The 17,057-nt window shown below is 50.0% G+C and overlaps 1 protein-coding gene across 1 annotated transcript in view; it reads left to right on the forward strand.

The window, feature by feature from the left end:
* LOC138580751 (uncharacterized) overlaps positions 1–17,057 on the forward strand; it is a 333,494-nt gene that overhangs the window by 229,186 nt on the left and 87,251 nt on the right. The window contains exon 13 of the mRNA XM_069651540.1: positions 7,636–7,730. Coding sequence (XP_069507641.1) covers positions 7,636–7,730 — 95 coding nt within the window. The remainder of the gene's footprint in view (positions 1–7,635; positions 7,731–17,057) is intronic.

Raw genomic sequence — 17,057 nt, forward strand, 5'->3', positions numbered from 1 at the left:
GAGCCTTCAGTAGGCCGAATGCCTGTTCAATGACCACACGGGTACGTGAGTGGGCATGGTTGTAGTCCTCCTCATGCTCGTTCTGTGGGTTCCGGATTGGTGTAAGGAGCCATCTCTTCAGTGGATACCCGGCATCACCTGTATGAGACGAATAAAGGGTGTCAGTGGAATGATAGTGCTAAGTAGCCCCCCCCCCCCTGCAAGGTCATTGACGCATCAAATGGGCCACGATGTCATGCATGGAATGAGACTCACCGAGTAGCCAGGATCTGTGCCCTGCGTGTCGCTCCATGTAGCGTGGTATTCTTGTGTTCCTCAGGACCATAGAATCATGGGTAGATCCTGGAAATCTGGCACAACAATGCGTAAATATCTTGTTGGAGTCACACACCATTTGCACATTGATTGAATGAAATTGTTTCCGGTTGCGGTACTGGACCTCCATGGCATGTGGGACAACCAATTCAACATGGGTGCAGTCGATGGCACCAATGCAACCCGGGATGCCGCCAAGTGCATGGAATCCCACTTTAGCGTTGGTAATCTCCTGGTACGTGCGTGGTAGTGTGATGTGGTCGTCGGCGTGCTTCAGGAGGGCATCGTGCACTTGGAAGAGTGTCCGTGAGAACAGTGGCTGTGAAATGCCATGCAACTGTCCCACTGTGTGCTGGTAGGTGCCTGTGGCCAGGAAGTGGAGTGCAGACACCACCTTCAGTAGGGGTGGGATGGCGGTTGGGCTATCTATCATGCTCACGAGGTCAGCATGTGTCATGTCCACAATGGCGATTATGGTGTCCCGGTCCAAACGGTAGAGGGTGTGGATCTGCTCAGCAGTGAGGTTGAACGGATCGGCTCGGAGGCGTGGGATTGCGGGCCGCCTGCGTGGTGGTAGTGGCAGTGCTTGTGGGCCTTGCTGACCCTGCCTTGCCCTCCTCCTCCTCCTTCTCCTCCGACTCCCCTGTGCGCCCGGTTGTTGTACCTGTTGTTGTTCGTCGTCTTCTTGTAGTTGTAGCACTTGCAGTGCTATCTGGTACCCCAGGCCCAACATCGCTAGTCCTGCCGGTAGCATTTTGGAGTGGGAGTGGTTGTGGGAGGGGTTTGGGTCTGCAATATATGTGCTGTCGGCCTGTATGGCCTCCACCTGTGCTGATTGAATGAATCTGTGGCAGATGCAATCCCTTCTGGTCGAGCACGTCCCGCACGTAAGGCTGCATTTGGCCGCATGGCATCTTGGGATTTGAATCATGTATCTAATCCCGATGGCAGTGTGATGTACTTTGACTGATCTTCATGCTATGCTCCCATTGTTACACATGCTATGATTGCAGCCGCTTACATACCTGTGAAGAGTCAGTGGTATGTAGGGCTCGATCGATGGGCGACCCTCATGCAGCACAGTAACGTAATTCACCGACGGGCGTGGCGTACCATTTGTGATTGCAGCCAGTTAGCATCATGACACACAGCCGCACTACATTGATGTAATTGTGAATGCAAGCGTTCACAGAAGCCTTTTCGGCGTAATGTTGCAAGTGAGGAATTCGAAGGCCAGCATTTTGGGTTTTGAAGTAGCGGCGAGGATACGCCCACAGGTCTGGCTGGAAATGTAACGTTCTATTGTAGAATGTCCTTGGGACATGGCCCATAACGAGCAGGCAATGAATGATATGAATTGAATGGGATGCGCAATAGCGTAGTGGACGATGAGGCAGGACGTTCCCAAATCCATCTTGCTTCACAACACTACAGATCCGGCCAGGGGCACAGTGGTTTTTGGCGGACTGCATTACGCACAGACGCGATGGAAGTTTCACATATTATGTGAGTGAATATTCATGCGTTTTCATTGCGGGATGAGGGAATGATGTGTGGATGCATGGACTGATGAATCCGTTTAGGGTCTGCCATGTACATGGGTTTTTTGGTTCACTCCCCTTCCCCTGCGTTATGTGATGCAAGGCTGCCATAGTGGGACATACTTCTATCTGCCCTTGTCGGATCCTCCCTGTCTCGACGCGCCTTCATACACTTGTGTCTAGGCACGTTACTAATCCCATGTCATGGGTTCTATCTTGACGGACGCATGCACAGTAACCGACGTTGCCAATGGTGTATTTAGCTCGATTGGTTTCGTTGTGATTCGATACTGATTTAGGGGTGTGTATATTCCTTTGGAGTGGGCTAGCATGCATATGGGTGTGGATTTGGTGTGTTGAATGAAGATTGTAATGCATCATGAGTCCCGTAATGCAATCGGTTGATTTGTGTTTCTTTTGGGTGACAGGTATCTCCTGCCCTATTGCAGATGCCATCTCTACGCCACTCCTCCAGATGGTTTTTACTCTCGACTCCTGCAGCTTCGGGTGAATCAGTGGAGCACCATTTCGATCATATGGGACGATCGCCAATGGGCCACATGCCCTTACGCTGTACTGGTGGCTAGGTGCAACATTTCGGCCTTTCAGCTCGACTAGTGCCTGCCTCATGGGACGGACCTGCGGTTCTTGCCGCTTCCATGTTGCCTTTTGGAACGTTGATGTAAGCCCTGTGTGCCATGATGGTACAGGGCGTCACACAAGTGGAAGCCGGTCTATTATTGCAGATGCAGCCCTCGGTGATGATGGTTGTTTTGGTGTTATTTTGCAAATTGCTGTGGGGCCTTTGTCATTTGGATGTGCATTTAAATTGTATTCCGATATTTGTCGTGTTGCGTTGTTCTTTGCAGGTGATGTGGCGATTTTCGCTTTGTGGCGGTATGTATTGCGTGATGATCTGCATTGTGTTCCGCCTTCTGAGTTGAGTTGTGTGGTACAGTACTGGCCGCGTTTGCCTACGTAGCACAGTATGGTCACGGATAGAGGCTGCCGTTGTGACTGTTTACATGATGTGCTGTTCAGGGGCGGGGGATTGGCTTTTGGCCGACTGGTGCCTGTCAGCCAGGTCGATTGGTGGAATGATGGGTTGTTCAGAATGTGGCTGGTCACAGGTGACTGTGTTTGCGTGCGTTTGTTGGAGGGGGACTGGGGTCATGTCCATTGGAATAGCTTCTGTATTGATGCCATCTGTGCCCTGCAGCTCCCATCGGCCCCTCTTGGGATGAGCCTGGCTGCTCAGTCACTCTGCCGACTTGTGTGGTACATGCTTCTGCTGATGGTTGGTTTGTTTACTGGCAAGAGTACAGGGCTGGTGCAATCCCCCTCAGGATGCTGTTGTGGATGTTGCCTTGCGCTGGTGGCAAGCGATGGGGGACTACTGTTGTTTTGTGTCATGTGTTCTTGATTTTCATTTTGATGTGTTGTACCTTCACATGCCTGTGCTGCGTCAGTACGGCTATGGTGACATGCCGTACATGGATGCCCACTCACGGGGCGCTTTGAGCCCCTGCATGCTTTTCTACGTTGGCATGCATGGGTGAATTGTGGATTTCACTGGTTGCATAGTGTGAGTACATTGCGCATGCCAGGAGTTGTGCAATGAGGCCAGGGAGTGGAGTACAGGCACTCAGTGGGCCATTTACGGTTGGTTCGCGTTGCCGTATTTCTCGCCATGGCGGAATGGTACTTTACGACGTGCTTGATGGCGTTCAGTACATGTCCGCTAGGGTCAGAATTCGCGTACCGTTGCGCCATGGCGGTGATTCCGGTTTTGCAAGGCGCGCGTGCGCGTACTTGGTGCAGTTAGCGTTGCCGTTCACTGCGGTGTCGCTAATGGCATCGTACTTTACGGTGACGGGTCATGATCGCAACGAGCGGTGTTCGATGGCGGTATTGCATTTCCGCCATCATTTTTCCATTTCCGCAAGGGTCGTAATGAGGCCCAGTGTGTTGTGTGGTGGTGCTGGGGATGGGTTGGGTGACATGGCACTGTCCTCATGTTGCATTTTGCAAGTGGGTATTCATTTTAGTTGCATGAATGTGTTTTTTCACGAAACTGCATTGGTGGTGTCTGTGTAAGTAGGGATGCACACATTGTAACACTTCCAGGTGAACAATCTCAGGCTGATATGCTTGCTTTCTAAAGAGAGTGACTCAGTTGTTGCAAAATGCCAAAGCTAAAGGAAGAAAGATCAACACTAGCCTACTGAGGGTTATATCTGAATACCTCACAGAAGCCAGAGCTCAGAGGCAGGGAGCTGCAGGAAAGACGTATTAACAGGCTGATGCCCAGGAGGAGGCCTGTTGGCTGGTGGGAGATAACTTCAGCCTGACAACAACCCTAACCAGGGTAAGACATACTTGCTAATAATTTTAAATTAATCCCCTGACATGGTTTTTGGGGAATTTCTGCTGCTACGGTATCCCCAAAGGCAAGTGAGAGTAAGAAGGGTTTAATGATCCATGTGTGCAGACATCGCACTGAGAATCCTAGGAAGGTGACCACCTGCCTCGACAAGGTGACAGGAGCTGCTCCAAGGAGGTTCAAAATTGATGAGAAAGATCAAGAAGCTCGCTGGGCACTGTATCTCTGTGTGTCTTAAAATAGAAAATTCCAGACACAGACCAGGAGTCCACTTAACCAGGTACTTTCACCCAATCCATACCTCACATCCGGACACTGAGCATAGTAAGTACCTCTTTACTTGTAACAGGAGTTTATTCAACACCAACCCAGTTTTCTACATAGCAATAATAGTGTTAAACTACAATCTAAGTGTCTTGATTGTTTTCCTGCCACCCAACATACCTTGTCGACACCCTTCAACTATAGACAATGTATAGACTGAAATTCCTCCAAGAGTTCCACAAGTGGCAGTACAACACAGGCTTGCTCTCTCTCCCAGAATGCCAGAGTGAGTATGTGAACCCAGTCCCAGGTACACCTATTGCTCTCTCCCTGTATTTGATGCCCCTTACACATTTTGCAGTTACATGGCCTTGCAGTCATGCAATCTGAATTGGTGTTACTACTTTCCTCTGGCATCCATTCTGTGGTGTGGTGCTGGTTGTGGACTTGCCCAATTTCATGTGTGGTGGGTGTACATGGATGACTCCTTCCCCAGCCCTTGCTCTTTCAAATGTTCTATTACACCTCGTCGCCAAAATGTAGAATACAGGTTCTGCTAGTGAGTTGTATTTTATGTTGTCGTTTTGTATAGCACCCTTCTGCCGCTTTTGGTGGCTTCACTGTGCATGATTCTGTAAGAAAAAGGGGTTAGGGTTCATAAATTGGGCAGTGAGAGAGTGAAAGAAGCAGATGTGAAACCTGTGGTGTTGATGGGTGCAGGTCGGAAGTACCCAGGTCTTGTTTTCCTATACGTTTTCTGTGTGTTTGGCTGAGATGCTTGGGAGTATGCTATCCGAAGGGAAGAGTCCAAGATCTCATACTACAGCACTTTGGTTCTGGTTAGCCGTCAGCATAGGAAAGTGTGATAAGGCTAAAGAGGAGACCTTAGACATGGTTCAGCTAGTGTTGCCGTGCTAATGGTTAGGCCTGAGGCAGCCGTGTTTGGGAGATTTGTGTGTTCAGTGTAAGGTGGTACAAGATCTTAAAGGGAAACGGTTAGTCAGGGGATGAGGGGAATAGGCCTCACAGGGTAAAACACCCTGCACTCACACAACTGTAGCTCCTTGAAGAGAGGTCCCATTTCACAATGTCGCATTGCCCCGTCAATATCTCTATGTTTGAAACTGATACAATGTTATCCATGTGCTAGACAACAATGATCTGGGCATTGGCAGAGGAGGGAGTGGGGAGTCTGCAGGCTCCACCTACTGCTGTAAGCTACATGCTGAGATGTATGTGAGGCAAGGACTATTGGTGCAGCAAACAGACTTCTTAAAATGTAAGGACTGCATGATAGAGCTGGCTCCAAGAAATCCCAGGAGGGCGTGCTTTATGTGGGAATGTCCAGACTCATTATCATGGCCGTGGCCAGGCAATGGATAACCACACAAACCCCATATCTCTATCCGCTCGCATTCCATCTCCTTCCTGTCTGTACTATAACGCAATAGTTTCAGCTTCTATGTGGGGGGCCCAACTACATTACTGTCAGACCTCACTTGTTAGGCAATCCTGGCTACGCCTCTGACACTACCCCCTGCATACTCCCATTAATATGTGATGCCGAACGCCACCGTCAGATCCAATGACACAGTCTTCTTCTCTACAAATGACAGGACCGCTTTCCTACGTGTTTGAATCTTTAATTGAATGTCAATCACTAGCTGCAGAGCAGAACCCAACTTTTTCTCTGACAGACATGCAATACAAGGCACAAGGGAGGACCTACTCTCTAAAGGCACAGGGAAAAGGACGGGTTCTAGAAGAGCAACCCTGGGAGGTGGGGGGAGGGAGTGTTAGAGGATTGCCAAACAAGTTTCTTCAGAATAAGGATGGGCTTGTCTCCAGGTTTAGCAGAATGGAGCTGTTAGAGGTGTATGCTGCATTGGACGGCGAGACCGCGTATCGGATGCCCACAGGAAACTACACTGGTTGCCTGTCCAGCAAAGGATTCATTTTAAAGCATCCTGCATGGTATAGAAATGCCTTGCAGGTAGTGCTGCCAGCTGCTTTAAATCTAGGATTAGTATACTACCTTGCAGGCGGACTCTTCGGTCTAACAACAAGAATTTACTCCTGCAATCTTGTGTTAAACTTAAGAGGTTTGGAGACCTGAGCCTCAATGCCTGGGGCCCAGGTGTTTGGAACAATGTATCCTTATCGATCAGGCAGCTTCCCTCGCTTGCACAGTTCAAAAAAGCACTAAAAACCCATTTGTTTGATGGCGGAGGAATCTAAACCTCACCTCCTTCCTCGTCACTCCAGTTCTGACATGTATCCTATGGCTCTCCACTGCTATTTCAATGTTCTATGTTTGTACTATCTGTCAGCGCTCTGAAGTCTGGGGGCGAGTTGGCGCTTAACAAAAATTCTATAGAATAGTAGCCCTTATTTGTTAGAACTGTGATGAGGCAAGAGATTAATGGCGCAGTACAGTTTGCATGTAGACAAACTACTACTCAGACACAGAGGAGAGTCATCAGAACCGCCTCATTATTATTACAATTTTAACACAGTGCTTTCCATCAATTCGTAGTGATGCCCACCCACTGCTGTCCAACTAAATTACTTCAAAATATCCCCCTGCTTTTCAGAATGGCGATTGATGTTGTTCTTTTTTCACTTTCCATTCTTTCCCTATAGCTTACTGCATTCTCACATCTACACTTATCACCTTCAATTAATTTAACATTCAATGTTCCTCATGTTTGGCCCATGCTGCGCTAATAAACTTCGAAAACATTCCAGAAGCTGCCACTTATGAGACCCAGTTCCATTGTATTGAATGCCATGGAATAATGGTGTGCGCTTTCTGAAATTGTGCGTTGACCTTTTTTTCCATTCAGGTATTATTCTATACTGCGCCTGGGGACCACGTCCATTGGTGACGGTGCGCTATATAAGAACCGTTAACATAACATAACATATACTTGAAAAAACAGCTCAAATCCTCTCCTCCCTCTTCATCTCATTTTCCTCCTTCCCTTTCTATCGCTTCTTTTCTTTCCATCCTTGCTCATCTAGTCCACCTTTTTCTCTCTACCTCACTTGCACTCTTTCTTAGGGTCTCCCTCTTGCTCCATTCTCGCCCTTCACCCCAAGCTCTCACTTTTTCTCTTTCTCTCCCTCTAGGTCTCACCTGTAAGAAGCTCCTGTCTGGTCACTCTCACGCAGTGTCGGGACTGGCATTGGTGGGGAAGGAGAGCGGATACGACACAGTCTATCTGGTGGGTTCATCATGATATGGTGCTTCTTCATGGGGGATTTCTGTGCTCGCAGGGCATGTCCTCATATGGTGCAGCTAGAGAGCATGTACTCATGTGGTGTGTGGTGCACGTCATGTCCTTGAATTGCAGTGCGTGTCCTCATCTGGAGTAACTACAGGACATGTTTTACATGCTGGGCATGCCCTCGTTTGGTGGGAGCCACAGGGCATGTCCTCAGTGCAGGGCATGTCCTCATGTGGTGTGAGCTACAGGGCATGTCCTCAGTTGGTGTGACCTACAGGGCATTTCTTGTTCTGGTGTGAATTACAGGGCATGTCCTTTCTTTCTGGTGTAGGCTACAGGACATGTGGTCATTTGGTGTGAGCTGCAGGGCATGTCCTGATCTGATGCGGATTGCAGTGTGTGTCCTCTTCTGGAGTAACACCAATGTAATACAGTTTATAAAATACCCCAAAAACGTTCACTCTCAAGGAGAAATCTATCTCTGCTGCCTGGAGTTGACAGAATATATATATATATATAAAGATATAAAGAAGGGATAGGGACGACAAATTAAGCATTTCCAGTGACTATATCATATTCCTTCCTACTACTCAGTCCTGAAATAATTGACCTTGTAGCGTTAGGAACCTGAAGGTGTCTCCCTGACTTGTCCCCAGAGTTCTGTCATCCAGGTGGCCAGTACAGGACACAGTCATCGCTATTGGATCCAGTTCTCTGGACCACTGAGGGAGGATCACCTGGATGGGCGGTCCTCGGGGAGGGGAAGTGGGACACCAATGTCATGTTATGGAGTTTTGTAAAGCACGCGCGGTCGCCCGGAGGCATCATGGCGCTGGAGAGGAAAGGAGCCCATTGAACCAGGCACAAAAGAGAGCTAGGAAGGAGAGCACTGAATCAGAATAGGAGAGTCTTTAAGGCTTTCCAGAAGAGCAGGTGATTAGGCAGAAGTTTCACTGATAGTGGGAGGGCATTCCACAGCTGGGCGGCAGCAACTGAGAAAGCCTGTCCCCCCACCCGGGAAAGCCGAAAAGAGGGCACACAAAGCAAGCCGGAGCCTACGGACTGCAAGGAGCGATTAGGGCCATAGCGCACAAACTTAGGTGCTCTGCTCCTTGGCCATGAACAATGCAAAATGTTTTAAATTGAATGCGCTGGGCTACTGGGAGCCAATGCAGAGAATGCAATACGTGGGTGATGTGAGCCTCGTAGGGAGACCTGGTTGTCACCCGGGCCGCCATGTTTGAAGACGTTGCAAACGGCCACCAGCCCCTTAGGCTGAGCAAGGTAAAGGTAGTTACAGTAGTCTCATTTGCTCATAGTCGTGGCAGCTACGACTGGAGGGTGTAGCGTGACCGGGATCAGATGGAGTATCTTTCTCAAAATGTTCAACTGAAGATGCCCAGTCTGGCATACCGCAGATACCTGAGCAGCCATAGAAAGATTATCAGACATGAAGACCCCAAGATTTTTTACTTTAGTTGTGGGCACCGGGAGTGGGCCCAGAGTGGGGGGCCAGAATGAGGAAATCCATAGTGATGGATCAGGGGTAGAGCCCACCAGCAGCACCTCTGTTTTATCCCCATTCAGTTTCATCCAGTTGTGGCCCATCCATTCCCCCACGGCCATCAGGCACTTATGCAGACACGTCGACACCTCAGCCTGATCGAGGTCGAGATGGATCAGAAGCTGGGTGTCGTCGGCATACGAATAGCACCTGACGCCAAAGGAGCGGATGAGGCACACCAAGAGGAAGATATAAATATTGAAAAGAATGGGGGAAAGGGCAGACCCCTGGGGATCACAACAGCTGAGGTGGCAGGACTGAGATGTGAAAGGAGGAAGGGAAAGAGTTTGAGACCTGAGACAAACCAAGCCAGTGCCTGACCCAAAACACCAATCTGGCTCAGGCGAGAGAGCAGGATGACGTGGTCAACGGGGGTTGAGATGCAGTATCCCCCTTCTTATAACACCTTTTCCCCATCCTACGCCATAGGATACTCAAACACTCTTCCCCCCCACACCCCTTTCCGGCACAAAAACATTTGCACACCACGAAAGAAGACAGACAAACACCAGACTGTTTACCTGACATGTCCCACCACAAGGGTCAGGCAAAGTCAGGCAATTGAGCAGAATCACACACACCTGAGGGCCCTTTCCCTTCCCGACAGGGATAAAAGGTGGAGCATGAGAGCACAATACGAGCAAGGCAGACCGCAAGACGAGAGAGCTAACCTAGCACGGCAGTTCAAGAGGAGGAGAAAGACGTTGCGAACCGAGAGAGTGACAAGGAGAGAAGCGACCGTGCCCTTTCCGACCAAGGCCTGTGAAACCTCCACGGAAGGAATCGTAAGACCACGAACAATAGCCAGCGTGCGTTGCAGCCCATGTCAACGGTACACAGGGCCCTCCTCCGCTGATAACCAAGTCGGGAAGAGACGCTTGCCTCTGTAGTACCGTCCTTGACTCCAGAGACAAGAAAAGCCAAAAGGTTCATCACAGCTCGTGAGTAGTCGATGGGGAGCCGATAAGAGACCAAACTGTATTGAACAAAAATAACAAACGTCTAATTGCAGAAAGTACAAAGAACTGTTAATGTGAGAGGGGAAAACCAGCTACAGAGGAGTCAGCCACCACGTGGTTGCTCTCTGTGGGAAAACTCTAGGCGATTACCCTATTGGTGGAACTACTGTTACCAGAAGGCCTTGGGAAAGGCGAGAAGAGGGTCAAAGTGGTCATACAGGGGTCCAATTAAATCCTCTGTACAGTCGAAAGTTTTTGACCGGCAGATGATCGTGAAGCTAAGGGAAGTGAATCTTGCATCGTAAGTACTGTTCACAGAATTGTAAGATTGACTAAATTGGCAAGAGTGAACCCGATGGAGGTATGCCGATAAAAAGGGGACAAAGCCTGAAGTCCCAATAAATAATAGTAAATAATAGTGTGTTGACAGGAGTGAACCCGGCAGAGGGTTGTCCACAGTGAACTGTTCAAAAGACATTAAGATTCGTGAATGTCACAGAGTTGAAAGCTGTAGTGATCCTGACGGAGGGAGGCTAACATTCGAGAAGGGTCTGAGCCCGGAAGAGGGAGATCTAGGGGTGAAAAGGCATCACCCAATGTGTTAGCAGAAAGGAACTTTTGTTTATTGCTTGGAACACATCAGGTCCTTGGAGGCAAGAGACTTTTTGTAGAAAAGAGACTTAACCACCGAAGTCCCTGATTGCTGAGAGTGGAACTGTAGTGTTGTGCTGGGAAAGCTTGAGCGTGTGCTTTGCTCCGGAATCCCACCTTGTCCCGTACTCAAAACATGGGATAAGGGAGTACCCCAGCTAACACATCCTGACTTATTATTTGCTCCCATCTTAGATTTAGGTTTAGATGAGGTATTTTTCCAACCTGCATATACAGTTTAATAAACACCCTTGAATCGTTGCCACCGTGAGTTCCTTACAGTAGCCAAAAACATAAAATCTCATACATTTTATTGCATTTGTATATCAAAAATTCAAACTTCTCCAGCAAAGGGTCTGGCACGGATTCACATGCTCATGAATATTCCCCCCGTCGTCAGGCCGGGAATCCTCAGTAAAATAAAAAACAGTTTCGCTTTCACTTACAAACTGTACTTCTCCTGTAAACCAATCACTGTCCTCTGGGTCATACTGCACCCAGCCAATGACAGTCCTCTCTCTAAGCCCCTCCTCTGGCAGTCATCTTCAGATTTGTACTGCACACTTCAGTGTTGGGAGTCCTCGAGTTTTGCTCTGTGAGCTACTTCTATGTTTTTTTTCAACAGAAAAAGTTACTATTTTTGTTCCAAAAGGGCCTGTGTGCTCTTCTCTCCATCTGCCGACAGCAGGGATCTGTTTGTCAGTGAATTTCAGCGTCCCTCAAGGGCAAAGATTGTCAAAGTTTCTTCGAAGTTTTCCAGAAGGCCATCGGGCCTACACTGCGCCTCCAACCATGATGGAGGAGAAGGAGGGAAGGTCCCTCTTCAGCCCATGCACCAAATGCGGGCTGCGGAACGTGTTTGTGGAGGACAAGCACCTGCAGTGCCTCTATTGTCTTCATTCAGACCACAAGGAAAGAGAATGCAAGATCTGCCTCAGCTTCTCCAAGGAGACGACGAAGGACGTCACAGTAGACTGGCAGCGTGGCTGAACGTCAAGGCTTCTGCCCCGTGCTCCGAGCCGAGTCATGCCCCACCCAGGACTCGCCAGTCCGAGGAGCGGGCTTCTAAGTCCTTTGAGGGTGCCTCATCTGTGGGTGCCCAAGACAAGGCCAAGCACCGCAGGTCCATTTCCACCGGGGTCACCATCCGCCTCCATCACCAACCAACGATCGAAATCGCCAAACCTGTCTAAACTGTGGGTGAGGCCCGAGAAGCCAAGGCCGGAGGAGAAGAAGGCTGATCTGCCCAAGAAGGCCCAGTCGGCACAGGAGATGTCTTTGTCAACGATAGAGCTGCTGGCGGCTGCTCTCGTGATGGCTAAAGGGGCTGACCCTGTGAGGGTGACCCCCACAGCTGTAAGGAACTCATGGTGGCAACTTTAAAGACAGACACAAGTGATCACAGTTCAAGGGTGTTTATTAAACGGTATAGGTAGGTTGGAAAAACGCCTAATCTACACCTAAATGGAAGATGGGAGCAAGCTTCGACCATCAAACAATAATAAGGCAGTCTTAGTCGTGTCTTTGTCAAATAAAAGGGCCTATACTAAGAAAAACCTATTGCCAATCTTTACGCTAAATACAAAAGAAGTGTTGGATAATGTTCATTAGAAAGAAGGAAGTGTTCACAAATAAGAAGTACGGATGTGGTAAGCATGGGATAAGGTAGGATTCTGGAGCACAGCACACCCTCGAGCTTTCCCAGCACGAGCCAACAGTTCCCCTCTCAGCAGTCCAGGCCTTCAGAGGTTAATTCACTTTTGCACAAAAAGTCTCTTTCCTCCGAGGACCTAGTGTGTTTCCAAAATAATAAACAAAGTTCCTTTCTTCTTGCACGTTGGGTGATGCCTTTCACCCCTGAATCTCCCTCTTCCTGGCTTAGACCCACAAAACGTTCTTAATGATATCTGGACCTTCGGTAGTTAAGCTTTCTTGCTTCCGAGGACCTGACCGGTTCAAAGTACAAAACAAAAGTTCAACAAAAAGTTCTAGAGTTCTTACTCTGGTTGTACTTTTCTGTGTTGCATTCACGGGTCGTGGGTGTTGGCTTCTCACCCTTGGTTGCCATCATCCCCCTCTTCCGGGCTCAGATCCTACTCGACTATTCGCCTCCCTCCGTGGGGTTCACTATGGCTTTCAATATAATTTTCATCTGTGATATTCACGAATCTTAATGTCCTTTTAAAGAGTTCACCATGGACATCCCTCTGCCGGGTTCAGTCTTGTCAACACACTGTATATCAGGACTTTAGACTTCTCCTCTGTTTATCGGCATCCCTCCTTCGGGTTCACTCTTGCCACTTTGTCAATCAGTTCTCATGATGTGGGATTCAGGTCCATTAGTTTCACAATCTTTTGTCGGTCAAAGACTTTAAACTGTACAGAGGATTTTACTGTACTCCTGTATGACCACTTTGACCCCCTTTGCACCTTTCCCAAGCCCTTCTGTTAACGGTAGTTTCAACAATCGGGTAATCACACTGAGTTACCCGAGTGAGCACCCATGTGGTGCCGGACTCCTCTGTTGCTGGTTTTCCCCCTTTTAGTATCAATAGTTGTTTATGCTTTTACAGTTCAATTAGCCATTTGATACTTTTCGTTCAACACAGTTCGGTTTCTTATCAGCTCTCTGCTTGACTCACCGCCTTTGATGAACCGCTTAGCTTTCCTTCTCTTTGAAGTCAAGGTTGGTACCACGGAAACAAGCGTCTCTTCCCGGCTTGCTTATCACTGGAGGAGGGTCCCATGTACCATTGACATCTGCTGCAACACACACTGGCTATTGTTCACGGTCTTACGATTCCTTCCATGGAGGTTTCACAGGCCTTGGTTGGAAAGGGCAAGGTCGCTTCTCTCCTTGTCAACCTCTCAGTTCACGCCGTCTTTCTCCTCCTCTTCAACTGCCGTGCTGAGTTAGCTCTCTCAATGTGTGGTCTGCCTTTCACGTCATGTACTCTCGTGCTCCTCCTTTTATCCCTGTGGGTAGAGCATAGTGTCGTCAGGTGTGTAAGGTTCTGGTCAATTGCCTGACTTGGCCTGACCCTTGGATTGGAACATGTCAGGAAAACAGTTTTAGCATTAGTCCATTGTCTGTCGTGGGGTAAGGCAGTGTTATATGGAATTACAACCCTCGTACCACGGGCTTATTGGAAGGTTTTGGGAAACAAACGGGAATGACCGGGATTATTAGCGTGATCTGAACCGGGTGGATTGTGGGACCGGTAATGTTTTGTTAATGCTGATTAAGCGTTCGGAAAATAATGACCCGAGGGCAGTGGAAAAGAATGACTGGGAGTATTTGGGTGGAAAACAGGAAAACAAGGATTCTGGGAGTTGTGGTTTTCGAGGGTAACAGGTTTTCCAGAAGTATAGGGGTGGTTGGATTTTATTAAGGGAGATTTTTTGGGAGAAAGGGAGGTAGATGTGGAATAACCAAAAATAACTCAGGGACTTTGTCCCTGGTGGAATACTACATCTCTACAGGGGCATTCCTCCAAGTATAAGCCTGGGCTCCCATACCCAGGTGATCCTTCCTCGCTCGTCCACCCCCAGAGTTGGGATCTGAGAGCGCCAGTCCTTCCCTGGCCACCTGAGTATGGGATTCCCAAGGTCTACCTGGGAGAATACCCTCAGGTTTCTCCTCACCCAGCGCAGAAGGTGTCCCCACCTCTGAGGCGAGAAACTGCCGCAGCGACCTTTGCAAAGTCCACCGGGCACGCCGGAGAAGAGGATGCCATCTCTGAGCCTAGCTCGGACAACCCAGGATGTAAAATGTGGGGTTGGGGGGCCCCAGTCCAACCTCAGGCCGTGCCCCAGGCCATGGAGGTTTCGTCAACGGACGACGAGGGCTTGTAGTTGTAGTCCCTGCAGACGATCCACAAGGATGTGGAGGGCGATGATGGTGGCGCGGGGCCTAGTGCCCTTACCACGCCAGCTCAGCCGAGAGATGTGCCGCTGGACATCCTTTTGACCCTCCATATCTTGGTGTCGGAGATCCAGAAGAGTATGCAGCAGGCCATGCCGCCAAAGGCCCCCAGCCTCCGACAAAGAAGAGGAATCGTCACCCGATGCTCCCGTTTCAGCCTCCACATCCGCGCTGGGTGCCCTCTCCCCCAGTGGACCTGGACACAGGGCCGGATACGCCCACGGCGATGATGACGATGATCTTGTCACAGCTGGCGGGTACCCGTAGCCAAGGGCATCCCCACTGGATGAGGTGGGGTCTTTCCACGACATGGTCGCCTAGGCCTATGAACTTTTCCAGCTTACGCCCGAGGAAACAAAGGAGGGTTTCCTGTACCAGAGCCGTGAGGCCAAGGGGAAGACCATCATGGCGGTGCCTCTGTTGGACGACGTGTGGGATGAGGGACTGGCCCTCTTGAAGAAACCCTGCACGGCTCCGGCCAAGAGGGATAGGCTGGAAAAGAATTACCGGGTGTCGGAATCTGCAACCAAGTGCCTATGTTCACAGGTAGCTGTGGTACAAGCTGGGACCGATTCTGGTGTTCCTCCCTGATGACAAGAGGATGGAGGCGGTCGCCCACTTGCAGGAGGGAGAGGTGGCTTTGGATCATGCCAGCACAATGGCACTGGACATCGCTGACATAGGGTTCTGGCAGATAGGGAACAGTGTCTGCCTTCGACATCAAGGATGGCTGAAGGCCACGAATTTCCGCCAGGAAGTCCAGACAAGGGTTTTGGACATGTCATTCGACAGAGATAACCTCTTTGGGAAGACCATCGATGAGTCACTACAGGCCATCAAGGCGGACACGGAGACAGCCCGTTCCCTGGGCATGCTCCAGCAGCACCGCTCTTCCTTTCGCTCCTTCAGGGAGAAGTCGAGCAGATCGTCGAAAGATTTCTTCTCATCATACCGCCAGTCCTCCAGGTCCATGACCCAGGAAGCCTACAGGGTCTGTTTCCAGGCCTACGGTGGCGGTCAGCCCCGCCTTCACCCGCAAGGCAGGACGCTGGCACCAAAGCAAGCCTGAACAGGCCAGGACCTCGGGCCCCCCGGGAGGCCAGCTGACGGGATTCGTCAGCGAGTGGGAGAAAATGACCACCGACAGATGGGTGCTAGACGCTTTCGCCCACGGACATACCATGGAGTTTCAGCACAGATGTCCGTGGATCCCTCTGGTGGCCTGGCAGGAGCAGCACATCCCTCAGCTCTTGGAGGAGGTACAGGCCATGCTGCAAAAAGGGGGCGATGGAACTAGTTCCACAGCGACTCCGGGGCTCCAGAGTCTATTCCAGATACTTTTTAGTCAAAAAGAAAAACCGGACTGGAGGCACATTCTAGACATGCAAAGTCTGAACAAGTACCTCATGTCCCAAACATTCAGGATGGTCACTTTGCAGCACGTGCTCAGCCAACTGTAAGAAGGAGACTTTTTGACGTCGCTGCATATGGAAGACGCCTACTTCCACATCCCCATCCACAAGAAGCACCGCAAGTTCCTACGCTTTGTGGTGCAGGGGCGGCCTTACCATTTCAAATCCCTCCCCTACAGCCTGAAGTCGGCCCCAGGGTGTTCACGAAGTGCCTGGCACTGGTGGCAGCCCATCTGCGACTACAAGGGGTACACGTGTACCTGTACCTCGACGACTGGCTCATCTGGGCCAAGTCACAAGAGTTAGCCGTCGGACACACGGAGATGACCGTCCAGCTACTGACGGATCTGGGATTCTCCATCAATTATCCAAAGTCCTGCTTGAGACACCATCGTAGAACGCTCTGTTCCTGAGAGCCAGGATCAACCCGGGCTCCTGCCTAGCGTCGCCCTCGGGGGAGATGCATGATAATAATAGTCACCCCGGCGTGGTCGGGGCAGATTTGGTACCCGCTCCTTCTCGGCCTGTCAGTGTCGCCTCCGGTCAAAATGCCAGAGAAGGTGGTGCAATCCTGCAGCCCTAGAGTTTGGAGGATACGAGTTGCCAGCGGACTGCAGGGAGGTCCTTGCCAAGGCCAGAGCTTTGTCTACTTTGATGTGCTAAGGTCACAATTGGAAGCGCTTCGCTACGTGGTGCCGGTCGCAGAAGATCACTCCTCTGAGGGTCACGCCCCTGCAGATTCATCCTTACTTGTTACCCTTGGCCAAGGCCGGACTGGATCACGCCTCTATCAAGGTGCATCTGGCGGCTATG

This window comes from Ambystoma mexicanum, chromosome 3p (genome assembly GCF_040938575.1).
Source record: "Ambystoma mexicanum isolate Mex_15411 chromosome 3p, UKY_AmexF1_1, whole genome shotgun sequence".
Taxonomy (NCBI): domain Eukaryota; kingdom Metazoa; phylum Chordata; class Amphibia; order Caudata; family Ambystomatidae; genus Ambystoma; species Ambystoma mexicanum.